At 39.4% G+C, this 24,000-nt stretch overlaps 1 protein-coding gene across 1 annotated transcript in view; it reads left to right on the top strand.

Moving 5' to 3' along the window:
* LOC123748125 (gamma-aminobutyric acid receptor subunit beta) overlaps positions 1-24,000 on the top strand; it is a gene marked incomplete in the record, with an annotated part of 337,780 nt that overhangs the window by 202,443 nt on the left and 111,337 nt on the right. The window contains 1 exon segment of the mRNA XM_069329940.1: positions 9,655-9,737. Within this exon segment, the coding sequence (XP_069186041.1) occupies positions 9,655-9,737 (83 nt within the window).

The following is a 24,000-nucleotide window of genomic DNA, read 5'->3' as shown; positions in this document are numbered from 1 at the left end:
TATTTTGTATCATAATAATAATAACAACAATTATAATAAAAAATAATAATAACAACAATTATAATAAAAATAATAATAATAACAATTATAATCAAAATAATATTTAAAATTATAAAAATAAATATCATAATTTTAATAACAATAATAACGTGTAAAAGTATAAAGCACATCATGGCAAGAAACTGAAAAACAAACAATATTGTTACTTATTAAAAAACTGTAGGGAACCAACCTGTGAGATATATATTTACTTAATTTATATGAATTTATATAGAATTGATATTTTACGTTAATTTATATATTTCGATAGCCAATTGTCTGATGTTTAAGTGGACTGTATTTCTGCAAATTCTCACAAATCGACTCATTTACACACGGGGGGAGGGGGTTATGGATTTATATATGAAGTCAATCAAACTATTGATTAGCAGACATTTACAGCAGCATTAAACTACATATATTAGTAATTAAAATTGAGAGGCCTTATCTTTTGTATGGTAGGCCTGGTCCACCAGGTATAAACATGGATGATCACATCAGATAATCCTCGTGGTTGAGGACACGTTGATGTACCATGTACACCAGTACATGGTATATATATATATATATATATATATATATATATATATATATATATATATATATATATATATATATATATATATATATATATATATATATATATATTTATATATATATATATATATATATATATATATATATATATATATATATATATATATATATACATATATATATATTGGTAGCAGTCTTTCTTGTAAACATATGTTATTAAATATGACCGAAAAAGTAAGATTAATAATTCTAACACGAATTTTCGCAATATTTCTTATGTTTCTTTTTACTGTCGATGGTAATTGAAAAATCAATTCTTCAAAATTCATTTTTATTTCTAGTCTGACGCGACGTTTGAACGCGTTTCATAATAAATTATTACATTTTCAAAGACTTTAGTTTACACACACAACTGTAAACTGAAAACACTAAACAAAGTCAGTTGTTGTTGTTGTTATAGATTCAGCTACTCGGAACACGTTCCAAGTAGCACGGACTATGGTGAGCCCGTAACTTACCTGGCACAGGAGCGGGGTAAGTAGCACGGGCTATGGTGAGCCCGTAGTTGTCTTACCTGGCATAGGAACGGTGCTGGGTGAACAGAGCCAGCTAATCCGTCATACTTATACTCGCATTTGGGAGAGGTGATATGGTGCAACAGTTTTGGATGAGGTGAAAGCACAGGGTACGTAAGGAGTCGCTTAGCCAGTCTGTATGTGGGTGTGGGTATCTGGCTGATGATTGGCCGAAGAGGTTGATAGGAACGTCATCCCTACAGACAAAAATCAGAAAATACAATTGATAATTTATTATAAAACCAAAAAAACGACCAATCTACTCAGGAAAAACTCGCCAGACACCAAGCAGAACGCTTTGAAGGAGACCAACGTCGTCTATGCCTTTAAAAGCCTCCTTGGGGACTGTAAGCCCCAAAGAACTCAGTATATAAGCAAGACAACAACGTCTCTTTCTAGGCGACTAACAATGCATAAGCAACAGGGAGCCATCAAGGAACACATAATCTCTTCCCACAACCAGACCATCACCAGAGAAATCTTTACAAACAACACAGAAATCATCGATAGATACAGCGATAGCAGGCGGCTTGACATCTGCGAGGCACTTCACATCAAGAAGTCAACACCAGCAATCAACAGCCAATTAATGTACAACTATATTCTACCCACTTCAAGACTCCGCAACAATTTAGAAGCATCAAGAAATATGGGCCAATAGGCCCTTTGCAGTTACTTCCATTCTTCCCTTTAATGTATCCAATTTATACCCATTGCACCGTGTTCTGTCTTGTGTTAAAAGTTTGCTCTGGCTTGTGTTGAATGCTTTGCTCACCTCATCCAAAACTGTTGTAACATATCACTTCACCCAAATGCGCGTATGTAAGACAAAAGCAGTTTAAATGATAGCATAGTAGAACTCTGTTTAGTGTTTGCAGGTTATAGTTGTGTGTGTGTAAACTAAAGTCTTTGAAAATGTAATAAGTTATTACGAAACGCGTTCAAGTGTCGCGTCAGACTAAAAATAAAAATGAATTTTGGAGAATTGATTTTTCAATTACCATCGACAGTAAAAAGAAACATAAGAAATATTGAGAAAATTCGTGTTAGAATTATTAATCTTATTTTTTTGGTCATATTTAATAACATATGTTTACAAGAAAGACTGCTACCAAAATATACTAATATATATATATATATATATATATATATATATATATATATATATATATATATATATATATATATATATATATATATATATATATATATTTATATTTATATATATATATATATATATATATATATATATATATATATATATATATATTAAAACGTTTAAAACGTAGTGTTAATAAATACAAACACAAAATTTTTCAACATTATATTGATGTGAAAATATTTTTTTTATATGTTTACAATTAGGTGCATTACCCATCCACTATTAGAATTACCACCTTAATTATTTAGGAGTGGGGGGGGGGAGGGGGTACATGTTCGAAATACCATGTTGTGGATAATTAATGTTGTCAGCCATGAAGCGACCCGTCGAAGCTGTGCATTAAGGCCACCTCTCCAACAACGGATTATTAGATTATTGCAGATAAAACAGTGTGCGTTGGTCGTTGTGAATGTGACTCCCTCTCTCACCCCCAACACCCTCAGCCCCCAACCTTAACACCCCTACCCCCCTAAACCTCTCCCTTAAGCCCCCCCCCCCTCCCACCCCTAACCTTTACCTGAATCCCCGCCCACCCGCCCACCCCCTACCCATATGGAACTCTTCTTCCTGGCGCTAAGTCTCAAGTCTCGCTGGACGTCCCTGATTTCTCCTGGTCTCTGCCTATCACAGGATGATCTGAACGCCTTCGATCTCCGGGCTTGTAAATCAGAGACGGTTCTCGGTGGCCATACATACAGCCTTGGTCGTTCAGTAAGAGTGATTCGCCCATCATATATCACACACACCAACCTGAAGCCGCCCACTCATTTTTTCAGCACTACTCGTCTAACACCGCCCGCCCGCCCACCTGACAGCGCCCGCCCACCTCAAACCGCCCACCTCACACCGCCCACCTCACACCGCCCACCACTCACCGCCCACCTCACACCGCTCACCCTTCACGCTTGTCACAACGTTCGGGGTATATCATTCTCTTAAGTTCTTTTGACACGAATCCATTTCCGATCCGGCAATGTGAACGCGGCCCCTTACAGACTGGTGACGTCACTACGAATATGAAATGAGGTCCTATTATATTGTGCTTCTTTGGCGAGAACTGGTATTAAGTGGGGGGTGAGGAGGAGGAGGGGAGTAGGAGGACGGGTTGGGATTGGGATAGTGGAAAATGGAAATTTTAGGGGAACAGATGTGAGTGGAAAGGAAATTAATAAGGACTAGAGGGGAATTGAATTAGAGTAGAGGAAGTAACGGGGTTAGAGGAGCTGTGTGGAAGGGTCGGGCATAAAGAAGCGGGGTGGGAAGGGAAATAAAGAAGTGTTAGAGAAGGACTATTATAGGAATGTGCGTGAAAGGTGGCAAAGAGGTGTAAGGTTAGGGGGAATAATATACACAGCTCTGGTGGTGGTTGGGGAGGGGGGGGGTTGGGGGGCCAGCAACCGCAGATTTCCCCAATATTTATACGAATTCTGGACAAGGGCTAAAGAGCGTGGCGAAACGACTCATTTCCTGTCTTGACCCCAACAAGTACACACACACTCATGGGTGGTAAAGTAATGGGCAGAGTTGAAAGTGCTTAATACCAAGACCACTAACGAGCCTATTGACAGGATATATGTTGACACTGAAGAGTGTCATATCCCGTTTAAGAGGATAACCGGGATATGACCATCAATAACTTGTGAAGGGATTGGGATTGTCTGCTCCGTCACCGGTACTCATCAACCACACAACTTCACTTTGCTTCTAGTCCATTAAGTGAGGTGCTGGGAAAATGTATGTCTACAGAATAAGACGCGTGTTAAAAAAAAGTTACGGGCTCACCATAGTCCGTGCTACATAGACATTTCGTTCTGGGTAGCTAAATCTGAAACAACAACAGGCTGTTAAAAGTGAAGAAGCGACGACGTTTCGGTCCGTCCAGGAGCCTTATCATCAAGTCGTGTATTAATCAAGACTTGATAATGGTCCATGACGGACCGAAACGTCGTCGTCTCTTCATTTTCTAATGTGTGGTTTGTTCATCAGATCTTCAGACACGTTATTGTAACTCATCGTCCACATAATAAGCTTATTATTCATCTATGGATCTAGCAACCATCATGTAGAATTATCAAGGTTATTTAATATTAATTTAAAGAAAGTCTATCAGGAAGAACTTTTCTAAGCTCAAGTCATCGACCTGCATAGAATAAATTTTCGTTGTTGATTTTAATTCCGAAATATTTATAATGGCGTCTGTTTTCTTGTTTCGATAATTGATGAAATAAAACTTATTTGCCATTAGTTATTAATTTTAATTATTTCCCTCATCAAGACTCCTTTAGATTTGTTCTTTGATTTATCAAGTTAATGTGTTTTCTCTGAGTAATAATATTAATAATAATAAAAAATAATTCGTTTTGTTGGGGGACTGGTAGCCAATGTATATATATGCATGTTAGGCTTATATGGAGGTCCCCTTCCCCCCCCACCCCCTGCCCTCAAGGATACAACCCCACAACAAGCTGACTAACTCCTGGGGGTACCTATTTACTCCTAGGGGAACAGGTGCATTAGGTTATAGGTAACGTGCCAGATTTTTTCTGGGCCGGGATTCGAACACAGGAATCCCGATTGTGAGTTGAGAACTAACCTGAGACGTCTGAAAATGAAGAAAGTGACGACGTTTCGATTATTTCTGGACCATTAACAGGGATTCGAGACTATCACCACTACCACATTAACCACCACCACAACTATTACCATCGCCACCACCACAACAACAACTACCATCATCAGCACCACATCTACACGTATTACCATCACCACTACCACAACTGCTACCACCACCACACCTTCCTCCATCATCACCACAAATACCACCACAACTTTCACCACCATTACCACCATAAGTACTACAGTCACTACCACCACAACTATCACCATCATCAAAAATACCAGCACTACCACCACCACCCTAACAACTACCACCACTCTCTCCGGCCTGGACAAAATCAGCACACTACCAGCGCTCCCATTAACAAGGAAAAGCAAATTCGTCAAGTCCACGCCTGAGAGAGTCTTGATATGGCGATCCAGTGTTAGATAGTTGATCAAAAACATCCTCCCTACCACAGATAATGTCCTGGGAGCCAGCATTCCTCTCTGGGGTAATGGTGATGGTAGTGGTGGTGGTGACTGTGGTGGTGGTGGGGGGTGAATGTGGTGGTGGTAAGTTTGGTGGGGGTGGTGGTGACACGCCCACACTAACACTGGCACTCCAAGAATGACACTCCAACACTGGCACTCCATCACTGGCACTCCAACACTGGCACTCCAACACTGGCACACTAAAACTTGAGGCCCTGACATTATATTACGACGTGTGAATTTATTGTGGTCTTAGAGGAACCATTATTCATAATTATCACGTAAGTTTGGAGATTTATAATTGAGATAGAGTAAGTTGAGAGACTCTCTCTGCTCTTCCTCTCCCTGCCTCTCTCCCTGCCTCCCTCTCTCTCTCTCTCTCTCTCTCTCTCTCTCTCTCTCTCTCTCTCTCTCTCTCTCTCTCTCTCTCTCTCTCTCTCTCTCTCTCTCTCTCTCTCTCTCTCTCTCTCTCTCTCTCTCTCTCTCTCTCTCTCTCTTTCTCTCTCTCTCTGTCTGCCTCTGTCTCTGTCTCTGTCTCTGTCTGTCTCTCTCTCTCTCTCTCTCTCTCTCTCTCTCTCTCTCTCTCTCTCTCTCTCTCTCTCTCTCTCTCTCTCTCTCTCTCTCTCTCTCTTTAATTTCAACAGCAACAATTCCTATTACTATACATATGACATGAACAATATTTTTTCCTTGATTAAAATAAATACAAAATTTTCTCTGAATTTTGTGATGAAACAAACATATTTTATCATGATAATAAATATTTGTAATATGTTAATTTACCTCAGTTTACGTTATTACATGTGTGTTTGTTTATTTAGAGACCCAATGGAAATATCCTTGTTTTGTGTTATTGAATAAATGTAAACTCTGTCAGCAGAACTATTCGCAAACTTTGCATCATTATATAATGAAATGTGAAACAATCTCGAAATTCACATACAGCACCATTAATGGTGTCCAAGAAATGTATAAGTACTTCATTCATAATGATGTACTGCTAGGAATCTTAGCCAAATATCCAAGGATTTGTTTACTGTAGGTAGTGCAAGCACGTGACTGTAAAGCTGCCTCCCAGTTGGGTGGGTGTGAAGCACATGACTGTAAAGCTGTCGCCCAGTTGGGTGGGTGTGGAGCACATGACAGTAAAGCTGCCTCCCAGTTGGGTGGGTGTGAAGCACATGACTGTAAAGCTGCCGCCCAGTTGGGTGGGTGTGGAGCAAGACTAGTAATTGTGTGACTCACCACAGACGTAAAGTGCCTTGTATAGAGATAGTTGTGAGCCTCTTGTTGAATCACTGGTGATATAAAAAGACTATTTTTCTGTAAATGTGCGTATGTGCATGTATATATATATATATATATATATATATATATATATATATATATATATATATATATATATATATATATATATATATATATATATATATATATATATATATATATATATATATATATATGTTCATATATATATATATATATACATATATATATATATATATATATATATATATATATATATATATATATATATATATATATATATATGTGTGTGTGTGTGTGTGTGTGTATGTGTAATTATGTATATGTGAATGTAATATTAACAATTGTGTCTGCAATTAACAATTATGTCTGCATAAAACCCTTTCCACCACCGCCCACGGGATAGGAATGGGGTGCGTAATAAATAAATTACATGAATTGTGTTATTGATATGCAGGCGATGAGTCACAATATCGTGGCTTTGAGTCACAATATCGTGGCTTATCGCACAAACGCCCTGCGCTGCACAAGTGATTTCCTCTGGGTTCGAGCCCTGGCGAAGGAGGTCTAACTGGGCACCAATCCCTTGACTGTTCCCCCGTGTATACCCGGCAGTAATTGGGGGACCTGGTTCCTAACCGATTGGCGGATGTGTTCCAAAGGAAACTAGTAGAATAAGGATTGATATTGTCTATGATAAGGGGAAGGGGGACGGGAACTATCAGGAGGCAGTGCCTAGCCATTACCACTATACAGCGCATGGAAGAGATCAGGATAATGTTTTGAAGTAGGACGGTGGGAAGGAAGCACTTCTGACGCTTGTTATCAGGAGTTAGAAGTCGTCTACTCCTGTACTCTCGTGTGTACTAAAGGAGAAGTTGAACTTATGGTCAATTGTCATGTATCCGAGTTGTTAAGGTATCTTAACAACCAACTTGTATACATCAGCCGTAGTGTATATACAACTAGAAGTGGAAGACGCCCCTCGGTGTATACGTCCCTTGTGGGGAGAGCCAAGGTGATTTGGTCAGTTAAAAAAGAATAGAGCGGTTTGGGTGCCAGTTAATGACCTCTTCAGTCATTCTGGGAGTTCTTACTTACGTGTATAGTGGTGACGCCTTTGGTAGGGAGACTGTTGCATCACAGACCCCCATTTCGGATTCCATAGTCTACAAGTGTATCTTAAAATATATCTGGTTGTCTTTCGAAGTCATACGCTTGAGAAAGCCTCACCCAACTTTCCAAGATGACGCATAGTGGGTGTGTGATTGTCAAAGGTCATTCGGAATTGGTTCTGGTGCCAGCATTTAAGAAATATAGCCTCTCTACATATATCTTGCGATTTTCATACAGCCTGAAATCGGCTATGTACTTTCCATACAGTTTTGAGCACCTTTGCATGCTACTAAGCATATGGTCCTCTATGAGATGGTGGAGGAGAGGAAAGAGGGGGAGAGGGAAAGAGAACAGGGAATAGAAGAAGAAGAGGGATGGGAGAGTAGATGAATATTGGGAGCAAGAGGGGAGATGAGAGGGGGGAGAGGGGTGAGAGCCGAGCCTAGCCTGGTACCCCCACCATTTGTAAAGAACACAATAGATTGTCAACAACACAAATATATGTGTTATTGACCGCAATGGTTAAAAATAAAGGTAAAGTCTGAGAGAGTCAAGAAACCTTCGTACTCTGAGATCAAGCTCAAACCTCCCGGCTTCTCACATATTTTGTTACATATGTAACTATAAATCAACCAATCCGTGAAAAATGCAACATATTAATGAAAACGGAAGCAGCGTAATATGGACGTTTTGTGTCCAGCGGTCCTGAAAGGTTAAGTGGGATGTTTGAGTTCGTCTCTGATTATGCTAAACAGTTGCATTTTTTTACGGAGTAGCCAAGTGAGAAACCCGACTGTCATTGCAAGACAAATTTTTTGAAACGGTGAAGAATTTGTTGTAATGTTTCACGATTCAATGCATTATTTATATGGTTATTTCTTTAACATACAAGTTGACTATAAGTTCCAATCCCAACCACTTGGGCTGGACGGTAGAACGACGGTCTCGCGTCATGCAGGTCGGCGTTCAATCCCCGACCGTCCAGGTGGTTGGGCACCATTGCTCCCCCCCCCCCGTTCCATCACTGCTCCTGACCCCCCCCCCCCTTTCAAGTACTATATAGTCGTAATGGTTTGGCGTTTTCCCCTGACAATTCCCTTTTCTTCCAACTCCATATTCCCATGCATAATGGTCTCTGGTGTGCACTAATAGATGGCTGCACACTAGTGCATACCTAGCTGTGCCTTTTGTGCGCGCACCTGTTGGCCATGAACCTAACCAAGGATCTTGTGGCAAACAAAGTTGTCTTGTTTGCCACTAGGCTAAAAAGGCCGAATTTCTTACTGACCAGCCAGTAAGTATACTTCTAAACATAGCTCACGACTAAAGAAAACTCTCAGTGTATATATATCGAGAAAAGAGGTAAACTGTCCATGTATGTACAACGAGAAGCATGATACAACTCTCAGTGCATGTACACCGAGAACTGGGGGGGGGGGATATATACCTTTTAGTTAATATGTTATTATATTACCATGATTATTTTTGTGCTAGTCAAGTAACGAGAGACCTCACTAGTATGTCATTACCATTTTTCCTGGTAATCTCATTCGTCATTTTTCCCCTCTCTGACATATTTTAACACTGCATTGATTGTTATAATTTACAACACAAGGAATTTGTAATATTTCACTTTATTAAAAAAAAATTAGAGACGTTCCGGGCGTCTCTGCCCGAAACGCTTTGCGCAATAGTGGCTTAAGGCATTGTATGTACTAGCTCTATCTATAAATCCATCAATGTTTTGTATCTCACCTTGTATGTATGTACTTTACCTGAATAGATATTTGATTTTGATTTTGATTTGACATGTTTCATCAAAGAAAACGTTTGGTTGATGTATTTCCCCTTTTCTCTTCCTCTCTCCAGAACGATGACAGACGGCAACATATCTGCTATCCTAGATTCTCTACAAACTGGGTATGACAAGCGAATAAGGCCCAAATATGGAGGTGAGGCGCCATGGTGTTTCTCCTTTGGTGTTCTTCCAAGTATTTAAATTACGGATTTTTTTATTCCCCTCCCCCCCCCTCCCAAGATGCAGCTTTGAATTCAGGTAGAGAGGCAGGCGGGGGTCGTCAGGTAAATCAAACTAGGCCATTCTCGTTAGGTGACAGGGAGAGGAAAAACACAGACATACACTCTTAAAGAAATATTTATTAAAAAAAAACTACTGATATTTTCCCAGACCCCCGCTTGTATTCATCCTTGTATAACACATGCATACACACACACACACACACACACACACACACACATATATATATATACACACACATACACAAATACACACACACACACACTCACTCCTTCACTCACATATACAGACACACACACACACACACTCACTCCTTCACTCACATATACAGACACACACACACACACACACACACACACACACACACACACACACACACACACACACACACACACACACACACACACACACACACACACACACATACAAACACTCACTCATACAGGTACAAGCACATATACAGACACACAGCACATTCCTTCTTTCCACCTCTCACACAAGACATCCTTCCTTCATTCTGATAATTTCCCACACACTCTGTCATACATTTCTTCATATACTGTCTGTCAACACCTTTATATATATATATATATATATATATATATATATATATATATATATATATATATATATATATATATATATATATTCACACATTAGGAACTTAAAGTAATACCTCAATACTGATATTAGTTGACTAATCATTTACTTTGAATTGCTAGTAACGTCAAATTTCCCCAACCCCCCCAAAAAAGATAAAGAGAGACAATAGAGATATCTACTTGATTGAGGAGTAGCTAGGTCAGGTATGCCATGTTTGAACCTCTATCTGTTTTGTGTGGTGGCAGATGTTCCCTGCCTCCCCCCTTCCCCCCGGCCAACAGCCCCGTAACCCCCCTCCCCCCTACCCCTCTCACTCCTAAACTCAACACTGTTATGCTGACGATAACAATATCTGTTATAGTGCTATAATTGGCGAGAGTGCTTAAGCCAAATGAATATGCTACAAGAAAACATCGCTCAAAAAATGCTATTGATTATGTATGAAAACAATGACAATTAGATTAATATGATCGTGGCATAATTATAGCAGCTCTACTAATCACGAACCGTACGGGTTCTGATCAGGATAACCATTTTAATATGATGTTATTATTAGCGATGGACGGACGCTAAAAATTATTAATATTAACAGCACTCGTAATTTGAATAATTAATTTGACATAATTATCATAATTTTAATAATAATGAAAATCATGTTTAAACAAGTACTTAATATACTGACAACTAATTAAACCTCAAGATAAAATAAATTTAGTTACTAAACAGAGGTTCAAGATTCCATTTATCTCATCCTATTAAACATATAATATATTTTAATTTCTTACTGGACTACATTATATATAAAAATAGAAGACAACAACAAACATCAAGACTCAACTTTGATATAAAAATTATTTAAAAGGTTCCAGTTGTCATCAATTAAACTATCACTGCAAGTGAGAAAGATCATTATATAGTATTACCATTGTGAATGAGAAATGTGGTGAAATAATATTATCACTGTGAATGAGAATTATCATAGTAACCGATATATATATTATAATAAAAAAATAATTTTATATAAATGAGAAATATTATTATAGTTTATTGTCACTGTGATTCAGAAGTTGCATAAGCAAAATAGTCACTAATAATGTGAAATATATATTATCACGGTTTAATCAGATATAAGATATAAATGGTATCACTAGTCATGAGAAATAATGCACCCAGTGTAGACAAGAAGTCATAACAACAGGGTACGAAACTTGAGACCCAACTCACACATCTGAAAATGCTGGACAATACGATATTTCGGTCCGTCTTGGACCATTATCAAGTCGTGTGATAAAAAAATAAAAAATAAAAGTTGTGGAGAAAGTCCATTTTTAAATTAAATTAAGAGAGTGAGGTGAAATACAAGAGGGTTCATGAAAAAGGATGTAGTATAGAAATAGGTTTGAAGTATTGAAATAGGGATGAAGTATGGGAATAAAGTTGAAATATGTGAATAAGATTGAATCATGGGAAGTAATGGTAGAAGTAAAGGAAAAGGGCGGAAATTTAGGAATAATGTTAACTGAAGAAGGCATATTGGCGAGAAGAACGAGGTGAAATAGTGACAAAAAGAGATAATAGCATAAAAGAAAAGAAAGAGATCCTATAGGGGCTGCAACTAAGTCAGATCACGTTTGTTAAGATGATTAAAGCAGTTTAGCATATTCTGAGAAAAGCTGGAGTCAACAGCGCCAGGATTAAGATATAGGCTGTGTATCAAAGTTGTGTGTTGTTTATCAAAGCCGATTTGACACGACGGCGTCTAGGCATGAAAGATTATATGTTAGAAGATCAATCTATAAGATGATTAAAGTCCCTAACATTCAGAAATCATTGGTTGTGTCCCCTGTCTTAAAACCTTTTTTTTTTCTTTTAGTCAGTCATTTAGCGTACCTTTAGTTTCACAAAAGTATTGTAGAGAGCAAGAAGAACAGGAAATAGAGTAGACACCAGCAGCATTTTAAGCAGGAGGAGGAGTAGTGTGAACCAGATTACTATGAAGTGTGTTAGCTTTTCAAAAGGCGAGCTTTATGTCAAGAGGACGAAGAGTATTGGGGAGATTTGTTGAGTACAGATAAGACGGGAAGGCACATCACAGTGCTACTAGTGTTAGAAGCAAGTTCGGGATGAAAAAAAATCGTTTAGCTTTAGAGTAGGCAGAGTTTATCAAATGTAAGGAATTACCAAGGCGATGGAATTTCTTCTCTTGTAAAGAAGAGAAATTGTAGAATCATGAAACTGAGTCACCAAAGCGAAGAGCCAGGAGGAGGTAGGATACGAGAACACTTCTCTTAACAGAACATAGATGGCTGGAAAAGACAACATCAAAAAATGAACATTACCCTGTTCATAGGCTTGCGGTAGACAGAGAAAGGGATGCCAAACACAGAGTTGTGAACATATACATCTAGGACAGGAAGGAGGAAATTTGATTCCCATTCAGCTTTGAGAATTGATAGAAGGAGCCACAGTGTTCAGAGAGGAAAGGAAAAGCTGGAAAAGACATGAGGCCAAAGAACAAAAATATCCTTAATATATCAATATCTAAAACTCCATATAGAGAGAGACGGGGGGGGGGGAGCAGGAACAGGAGAAAGAAAGGAGGACCTACAACGAACACGACAGTCTGAGAGAAATATTGACCATTGAAAGAGAAGGAGATAAGAGTCAACAAAGATTCTGAAGAGATCGTTGAAAGCCGGAGATGAAGACGACTCTAGTAGCCTTCTGCTTAACAACACACACAACCTCATCAACGGAACGCTAGTAAAAAAAAAATATAGGAACATAAAAACTAAGCAACTTTTCATGGACTGAAACGTCATTTCCTTTATTTTCAAAGTTGTGGGTTGTAATTATTATCACTGGTCAATGAGAAATGTTAAAACAGTTTGATCACTACGAATGAGAAATAATATAACATATTATTATAACTGCGAATAAGAAATATGATAAAAAAATTATCACTCAATGAGAAATAATAAAACAGGTTATTATTAATGTGAATCAGAAATATGATAAAAACTGTATCACTTTGAATGAGAAAAAACATAACATGTCATGATAACTGCCAATGACAAAACTTATCATCACTTATAAAATTCCACGTTGTAGATACTGAAAATATTTTTTGCGGCATCTTTTCTCTTTGCTCAAAAATCAATCCCATGGGGTATATAACTATGTTTTGGTGTAATAGAAACAATGACGACAGTAATTATAATAAAATAAATGTAATTGTAGTAATTATTATGATAATTGTAATTATGAGTATTGCATCATTACTAGCTAAATTTATAACATATATTATTGGTGAATTAATAACAGCAAATATAATAATAATAATAATAAAAATAATAATAATAATAAAAGTAATAATAATAATAATAATAATAATAATAATAATAATAATAATAATAATAATAATAATAATAATAACTATAAGTTCACAGTTACTTAACACAACAGCAACCTGTAGCATAACAAGCATATAACATATTTCAAATTAAAAGAAAATTTTTATATATGTAAATAAATTACAACAATTTACATCATTACAATATTTGCATTAATTGTAATAATATAAAAAGGTTACATTAATATTAATTAGCCAAAATAAAGCACACTAAATCTCTTTTATTATCTGTATACACATCAGTCATGACAAATAAATGATCCATTATCTTTCTCATCCGTTATTATAATTATCATTTATCAGTAATATTTCACAAAGAAATTATGGAATTTATCCGTTTGAGTTTTGTAATTGGAATAATTGGAAATTGATTAACTGGAATTGGAATAGCTGGAATTTAAGTTTAAATTAATTGTATTTGAAATAAATGTAATTGGAATTTTAATTGTATTAAGTTTATGTAACTGGAATTTTAATTGCGTTAAGTTTATGTAACTGGAATTTATAATTGGAATAACTGTAAAATAAAATGTTTGTGAATAGATTTTCTAAAATAACTGAAATTGGAATTCTGAAAGGAATTTGGAATTCTGTAATTGGCTGTAATAGTCAATACAGTGTTGAGAGACGGGGAGAGGTGTGTGTGTGGGGGGGTGTTACGGTGTGGTGTGGTGTCGTAGATGTAGTTGGTCTTCACCCACTGTACTTTTAAGTTCCATCATCAATTTTTTCTTTTTTTTTGTATGTGTTGAACGCCGCCTTCGGCATCTGTCTCTTCCTGTGTCACCATCCTGTCACGGTCACCGTCACTATCACCGTCATCGTCACTATCAGTATCACCACACCTGCCCCTGGATTATCGCCGTCACCACCATCGTCATCACTATAACCAATATTATCGCCAATATCACTGTAATTATTATTATCACCATCATCATTATAACCAATTTTATCAAAATCATCATTATAACCAATTTTATCACCATCACTATAACCAGATTTATCACCATCATCACTATAACCAAATTTATCACCATCACTATAACCCATTTCATCTTCAATATCACTATACTAAAATCAAAATCACAACTATTACTATAGCCTATGTCGTCATCTCTATTAAAAATAATGTCACCATTATCATCATAACTAATATTATCACCATCATCATTGTAACCAATTGTATTTCCCTCATCACTATAACCGATATTATAACCATCACTATAATAACTATAACCAAAATTAATCACCATCATCACTGTAATATTATCACCATCATCACTGTAATATTATCACCATCACCGTGATCAATTAAATATTATCATCATCACTATGACGAGTTTATTATTATCACCATCATTATCATCTCTATAGCCAATATCATCAAAATCATCACCATCATCATCACAATAACCAATATCATCACAATCATCACTAACATCGCTATAACCAATATTATCACCATCATCACAGTAATACGTTCATCATCACCAATGTCACTATAATACTGTTACCTTCATAAAATCATCATCATCACTGTAACAATAACATCATTATAAACAATATCAGCAATATAACTAATGTCATCACCATTATCTTTATTTTTATCACAATAAACAATCTCTCCCACTAACCTCACCACAAACACCACCATAACCAACACTAACACCACCATAACCAACACTAACACTAACATAACCAACACTAACACCACCATAACCAACACTACCACCACCATAACCAACACTAACACCACCATAACCAACACTAACACCACCATAACCAACACTAACACCACCATAACCAACACTAACACCACCATAACCAACATTAACACCACCATAACCAACACTACCACCACCATAACCAACACTACCACCACCATAACCAACACTAACACCACCATAACCAACACTAACACCACCATAACCAACACTAACACCACCATAACCAACACTAACACCACCATAACCAACACTAACACCACCATAACCAACACTAACACCACCATAACCAACACTAACACCACCATAACCAACACTACCACCACCATAACCAACACTAACACCACCATAACCAACACTACCACCACCATAACCAACACTAACACCACCATAACCAACACTAACACTAACATAACCAACACTAACACCACCATAACCAACACTACCACCTCCATAACCAACACTACCACCACCATAACCAACACTACCACCACCACCATAACCAACACTAACATTTTCACTAATCACAAATCCTGTTATCTTTAATTTGTCTGTTAAGAGCCAACAACATTATCCATGCCACCTTAAACGTCTGTTTGTGTAAGATCTCGTATTTACTTTTTCACCTTCAATATCACTATTATCATGTTATTAACGTCCTGTTATCATTATTACCGATGCACTAAGTAATCACATGAACGAGATGGCTCAACGAGAAATAATAAATTCATTTTCTAATTGATACATGACGGTAATGTGATTTTTCTGTGCAATGGAAGGGAGTGTTGGTAAGAAGGACTCCTATTCCACACCAGAGTGGAATGGGAGACTGTGAAAACTTGTTCTGGTATCAGCTCGATGCCGCAAGACTCCTCGTTCATTCAGTTAAGTCCCAAGGTTACATATTGCTTAGAGCACATCGTGGTTCAGTGGTTTAAGGCGTATGCTTAGGAGTACCCGTGGTGTAGGTTTGAGTCCCTCACGTGGATGTAATATATCTTCTCATAATCATCAGTATCATCTATGATGATCATGTTCGCTGTGCTCATCCTCACTGTATATAACTGACTTGTTCCGGGATTGCAGCATGAATAATTATGAATAGCTAGAAGCAAAGAATTTTTATTATTTTTATTATTTTTATTAGTATTATTGCATCCAATGAGCAATCTCGAATCCTCCTCGGGGTTCCTATTGATTTTCTTGTTATTAGTTTTATTATTATTATCATTATTAATCATTATTATTATTATCATTATTATCATTATTATTTTTATTACTATTATTATTGTGATTATCCCTACCTCCTCTATCTCAGATACCCTTACATCATCTCATTCATTGAATTATACCATGATGTATTGATATATTCACCGCTCCCTCCTCTCTCATCCTCGGCATACAAACACTTAGTCATTACCAGGCGATCTATTGAAAATCTACCAGTGCTTCACTGCGACAGACATATATATATATATATATATATATATATATATATATATATATATATATATATATATATATATATATATATATATATAATGAATGTGTATTTATTTACTATATATGTCTGCTGAATCGTCCTATTAGCTCTTGGACCCCGCCTTTCTAACCAATCAATTTTGAGAAGCTCTGCCCATTTTGTTTCTGCCACGGCTGGGAGTTGAGCCCGGGTCATTAAGACTACGACTCCCGAGCGCTGTCCAGTCAGCAGCGAGGACCCCATAACACTGTAACCTATGACCTGTGTGCGTGTGTGTGTGTGTGTGTGTGTGTGTGTGTGTGTGTGTGTGTGTGTGTGTGTGTGTGTGTGTGTGTGTGTGTGTGTGTGTGCGCGTGTGTGTACTCACCTATTTGTGCTTGCGGGGGCTCAGCTTTGACTCTTTGGTCCCGCCTCTCAACTGTCAATCAACTGGTGTACAGATTCCTGAGCCTACTGGGCTCTATCATATCTACATTTAAAACTGTGTATGGAGTCAGCCTCCACCACATCACTGCCTAATGCATTCCATCCGTTAACTACTCTGACACTGAAAAAGTTCCTTCTAACGTCCGTGTGGCTCATGTGGGTACTCAGTTTCCACCTGTGTCCCATTGTTCGCGTCCCACCAGTGTTGAATAGTTTATCCTTGTTTACCCGGTCGATTCCTCTGAGGATTTTGTAGGTTGTGATCATGTCTCCCCTTACTCTTCTGTCTTCCAGTGTCGTAAGGCGCATTTCCCGCAGCCTTTCCTCGTAACTCATGTGTGTGTGTGTCTGTGTGACACGTGTGTCTTTAACAGTTCTTTGAAAGGCGGTAATATGGAAGCTGTTCTTTAACGATGAGCTAAATAATAGAACGAGGGCTTGATCATTTAAAATTTAATGAGGAAATATATTATATATGAAAATTAAATTTAAATCATATTTAATTTAAATTAAGAAAAGATGATTTATAAAAAAAGTCTCAAAAAACAATTAGAAAAATCATACCTAAAAAATATATGTAATAAAAAAATTATTAGGATGAATGAACAATTTTCACTGTGCTCTAGAACTTTATTATGTCGTTTGATGTTCCTATCATTAACGCTCTTGAACACGGTCGAGGGTGAGGGAGTAAGAGGGGGGAGAGAGGAGGGGAGCTGGTGGGGGAAGAGGGGAAAGGGAGGAGAAAGGGGCAAGTTGATGGCTGGGCAGGAATGGTGAGTGGAAGCGAGAGAGAGACAGAGAAAAAAGTGTGAAAGTTAGCTGTCCTTTATGTGTCTGTATTCATTTCCCTGTTTTGTGAACACATGGGGGGAGAAGGGGAAAAAGAGAGAGAGGGATGGAACGAGAGGGGGAAGTGGGGGCGGGGAGAGAGGTTGGGGGAAAGGGTGATGGAAAGAGTGGCAAAGTGGGTCGGAGGGATTCGGTTGGTGAGGGGGCTAGAGAAAGAGAGGGACTATGTTTCAGGAAAAGAAGATAGATAGAGAGAGAGAGAGAGAGAGAGAGAGAGAGAGAGAGAGAGAGAGAGAGAGAGAGAGAGAGAGAGAGAGAGAGAGAGAGAGAGAGAGGAGAGAGAGAGGGTGGGGGAGGGATAAGGTGGGAAAATAAATAGGAAAGGAGGGACAGAGATTTGTTTTATTACAGAATAAAAGATTTGTGTTGTTTACCTATGATTTGTTGTGAATGACCTCCATTACCAGCTCAACAACCAACCCGCACACATATATTTACAACCACGATCTTCTTAAAGAGCCTCACACACACTCCGCCTTCCTTCCCTCCATCTCTCCTTACATGTCTCCTTCCTCTCCTCTATCTCTCCCTCCCTCCTTCCCTCCCTGTCTCCTTCTCTCCCTCCAAATTGGTGATCTACTTCATGTCTTCTTGTGTGCGCTTTCTTTGCTGTTTATTTCCCTTTTATCCCTATTAAACTCTTTCTTTTCCTACCATAAACCAATAATATTTTCCTTTCCTGCCTTTAATCGCCCTGATTTTCCCGTTTCCTGCTTTTATACCTCTCAGTTCCTCTCCCTGTTTTATTCTTCATTCCGCTTTTCTTACCTTGTTAATATCTTGATTTTTCTCCCTTTACTATTGCCTTAAACATTGCCTCGTTATCATTTTCTCTTTTTACCTTTCCTTATTGCTGTCACATTCTGCCCTGCCTTTCTAAGACCTATAGTTTCTTTCCCGTCATCTCTAACGGCTATATTTACATCCTCTACCTCCTCTTTCTCTTCCACCTCCTACCGTCCACCTTTTCCTAACAGGTGACAGCCAATTCAAGTTTCACCCAAGAACTTCCCTTTAGACATCCTTCAGAAGGAGAAGCCTGGAGACAACCCTCTCCCTTCTTAGTCCCTCCCTCATTCCCTTCTTTTCTTAATTTCTCCCTCCTTCCCTCCTTCGTTACATATTCCTTTACCCCTCTCATTTTACCCTCTCCTTCCTCCAACACATCTTCTTTCCGTCAGCTTATTAATCTATCCATCGTCAATTTATCTGTTAACTTTTCCGTCTAATTCCTCCTCCACCACTAAACTTTCAAGACGAATATACAGTATTTAAGATCATGAGTAAGAATCACTTGTGCAAGCTTGTTGGTCCGTGATGGGTGGTGTTCATCCAGATTCACCCCTCTCACCCGAAGTATATGTCGAGCCTATATTAATAACAAGCTATATACCATTTACGTCTATGTTGTTGGCCGATAACAACTACCTTATTGACCAGCAATAACTACCTTGTTGCCAAACCATTACTTCCTCATACCCATCCTGAACCTGAACTTCTCCAGCTTATAGCCAGTGTTACGGGTTCTGACCTCGTCTGATGGGTTCAGGACCATGTTATCTTCCCTTACTGATGCAAAATCAAATCAAATCGAATCGAAAGCTTTATCAATCAGTGATGTACATATAAAATTGGGTAAGACCTCGGTCATATCTCCCCTCATCCACCGAGAGGAGCCAAGTCACCTTAACCTCTTCTCCTCCGGCCAGCCCCGAACACCAGAGACGAGCCCGGTCGCTCTACGGTGGAATTTCTCGAGGAAATCGATGTCTGCTCTGTGATTCGTCGACTAAAACTGGACGGAGCGTTCTAAACGGGGCCCTCGCCATTGTTAAATATAATTGGAAGAGGATGTTTGTGCACTAATTTGCTGACGTTATTGGCTATAAACCGAAACATCCTATTAACCTCTATTACGCGCGTGGATACACCAGTTTCTATCGGTCTCGGGGTCTCTGCCAGTTATAGCCACTAAGGTCTTTTACTATTTTACAACCATGATTTGTTGTTTTTTCCGCGTGAAGTAGACTTTTAGGGATCTTTTTTTCTGAACTAATTCATCAGTGAGAGTGAAGATGCTGGAGTCTCCGGTCCCTGAGCTCAGCCCAACTCAGGTCCGGTACACTCAAGGGTTTTGCGATCATTCATCTTGTTTCTGACGCCTGTATAGTGTGTATAATAGATCCCAAGATAATGTTTACGGGTGTGTCTATTCCGTCGGTTACTTTATGGTTATCCTGCCATCCATACTGGATGGATTTACCCAGCTTCACCCTACTATCCTCCATCTATCCTGCCAGACCCTCCCCCTCAAGGGGCTGAGTTTTGCCCTGTCTCGATGCTGTCTGTTTTTGTACCTATGTCTGCTACTCCTTCCGACATTCCGTGAATTGATGAGTGCTCTTCCTTCCAATGTCACCTGCACTGATGTCTGCTCCTCCTTACTAAGTACCCTACAGTGATGTCTACTCTTCCTCCCGATGTCCCTTATGTCTGCTCTTCCTTCAGACGCATCGTGCGCTGATGTCTGCTTTTTCTTGCGACCTCTCGTGAATTGATGTCCGCGCTGACTCCAAACATCTCGTGCATTGATGTCCGCTCTTCCTTCAGACGTACCCTACACTGATGTCTGCTGTTCCATCCTACACCGATGTCTGCTCTTCCTTCTGTAGGCCTCGCGCACTCAGTACGTCAGTCAACGTACATCGTCCCTCAGCTCGACGCACTCGGGCTGGAGTACTGTGTGAGGCAAAGTTCGAATAACTGCGTAGCTTATCACTAAATCTGAGTGTGTGTTTATCCTTCTGTATACGAAGTGAGTCCTGAGAGAAATGCGTCTTCCCAAGACTCTCCTTTAAGATGTTCTTGAGAATGGGGGCCGCCAGAGGGATGTTCTTGAGAATGGTGCCGGTGGAGAGAACAGTGTACTGTTTCAGTTGATTGCATTGTGTTAGTCGTCTCTAGTTGTTAAGCAAGTTGGACCAGAATTTCTGATCAAAGGTTTCTACGTCCTGCTTTACGCCATCCAGCTTTCTCTTCCTCCTTGATCATGTATTATCCTTTATCATGTCCGCTTGTGTATTTGCTCTTTCTATCACATGCGTCCTTTCTCATGCCCTTCCTCCTAGCCTCAGATTCCGGAACACCCTTTTCGTTTCTTCTCCTGTCCTCTCTTTTTTCTATTTCTCATTCCTACTTACCTCTCCTATTTCTCTAGCTCTCCTTCATCTCCCTTTCTTCGTAAATTTCATTCTTTTCAATCATCTGGGTTCCACATCCCCCATAACACTCTCTCTCTCTCTCTCTCTCTCTCTCTCTCTCTCTCTCTCTCTCTCTCTCTCTCTCTCTCTCTCTCTCTCTCTCTCTCTCTCTCTCTCTCTCTCTCTCTCTCTCTCTCTCTCTCTCTCTCTCTCTTCTCTCTCACACACACACACAACCCGCTCTATCCTTTATTCCCCATAAACGTTCCCCCTTTCTTTCACATATCCAACCTCCACTCTTGCCTCTCATCTTCCACTCCCTCACTCTTCCTCACCCCTCCACTTCTCCCGGAGAGGGCAGAGTAGGATGCTGAGCCACAAGAGGTGGTGAGAGGGGGGGACGATACTGGGTAAGAGGGCAGAGTAGGGTCCTCAGACCTGCGTCACTCTCCTGATAACAAAGCTGGCAAAAGTCAAGAAGAAGCAGGAGGAGTTGTGAGAGGCTTGTGAAGGGGCAAGGAAGATAGAGAGCGAGAGAGAGAGAGAGAGAGAGAGAGAGAGAGAGAGAGAGAGAGAGAGAGAGAGAGAGAGAGAGAGAGAGAGAGAGAGAGAGAGAGAGAGAGAGAGAGAGTCTCTAAAAAGCTGTCTTTGGCGCATTTCTTGGAAGGGATAAGTTCTGAAGCCATGTTGATGGCTTCAGAACTTATCTGCGCGATGAAATCTTAAACTTAAAGCTTCCTAGAAATACTGTCGCCGAAATGATCAGTGAATTTCTGTGGAATTTTAATGAAACTCAAAGTGAATCTAAAGCTTTTGACTGAATTATATATCGCTAATTATGACAGAACAGCTGAAGCTGATTTGTATATGTGGTATTGATGACGGTATGTAGATAACAGAAAATTTCGTGTACTTTATATAAATGAGAAAACATCAGGCGAAGATATCTTTGAAATTTCTTATTAATCCTGGATAAATTAATCGTTGATGGGAAAGATTGATCTCCATGTTGTAGGTACCTTTGCCCAGGTAAAACGGAGTACTAGGTTAATTTCCCCCTCCCCTCCCCTTCTTTTCTTTCCCTACCTTTCCTTTTATTTCCCACTTGTCTACCTTTTACATCTTATCCTTACTTTTCTTTACCCACGCAAGCTTTATCTCTCCCTCCCGCCCAACCACTTGGGCTCGACGGTAGAGCGACGGTTTTGCTTCATGCAGATCAGCGTTCAATCCCCGACCGTCCAAGTAGTTGGGCACCATTCCGTTTCCCCCCCACACCATCCCAAATCCTTAAATCCTGATCCCTTTCCAGTCCTACATAGTCGTAATGGCATGGCGCTTTCCCTTGACAGTTCTCCCTCTCCCTCTCCCTCTCCCTCTCCCTCTCCCTCTCCCTCTCCCTCCCAACGCAACACTCTCGGGTTACCATCCCACAATGAGGACGGAGAGTGAGGTGAAGGAACGGGGTTAGGGTGGAGGAGAAGCCCTTCCGGGAAAACAAGGAAGACGTTGAGCCTCACCGCCGGGGTGATCACCTCTCCTGCCCTGGAGGGACTCGAACTGATGCCCTCACATTGGATCGTGATTGAGAAGAGGGAGGGGGTGGAGGGAGGTGCGGATGTGAGAGTGTAGGAGGTGAGGGAAGCAATAAAGAAGGTGAGGTGAGAGTGAGACCCGCGGGAGGGAGTTGATAGGTTTAAATGCTTAGCAGTATCTTATCATTTCAGTTATCTCTAATTTACCTTTGATATTTCCGTCATTGCCAAGAAAAGCTAAAAGGAAAAGGGCTGACGGTAAGGATGACATATGGATGAAAAGGCTTCCCCTACTTCTTATGGGGAAGAGGATAACTCTTCTTGTCCATTGACCACTATTCCTTTCGTACGTGTTACCTGTTCGTGATCCAGTCTTTGATAACGTCCGTCCTAAGATAGCTGCAAATTTCAGTGCCAACAGAGACTGACGATGGTGGTAATCACCTCGAACTAACGACCTCGCGTGAGTGAACCGTTCTTGCGTTCATGGCACTGCTCGTCATCACAAACAAAGGAAATTGTTAAATCGACGTAAATAACAATGTTTATATAAACGATGAACAATATTATCAAATATCGACAAAGTTTTTATGGTGTTGGTCGTACTAAAAGCCGTAACCCCCTTATTGGGTGATAAATTTGTATGAAATGTTTCCCTTCACAGCCGCTAAGAAACAGTGACGACAAAGTTCTCAAGACCCTTCAACGTTTCGTTACAAATTCTCCCGTTCAGGTTCATATTGTCTCAAGGTGCAAATTCTCTCTCAGGCTCAGCTTGGAGTCGATCCAATGATGTAGGTTTTTCCAGCCGCTGTGGCCAGGCACAGAACTCTGGAGTTGTAGTCCTTAGGGCCCGAGTTCGAAACAAATTGTTACGTTTCTGGCCGAAACAGAGAGAGAGAGAGAGAGAGAGAGAGAGAGAGAGAGAGAGAGAGAGAGAGA

The sequence above is a fragment of the Procambarus clarkii genome, chromosome 23 (assembly GCF_040958095.1).
Source record: "Procambarus clarkii isolate CNS0578487 chromosome 23, FALCON_Pclarkii_2.0, whole genome shotgun sequence".
Lineage (NCBI taxonomy): Eukaryota > Metazoa > Arthropoda > Malacostraca > Decapoda > Cambaridae > Procambarus > Procambarus clarkii.
This window is presented reverse-complemented; position numbering and strand designations above follow the sequence as displayed.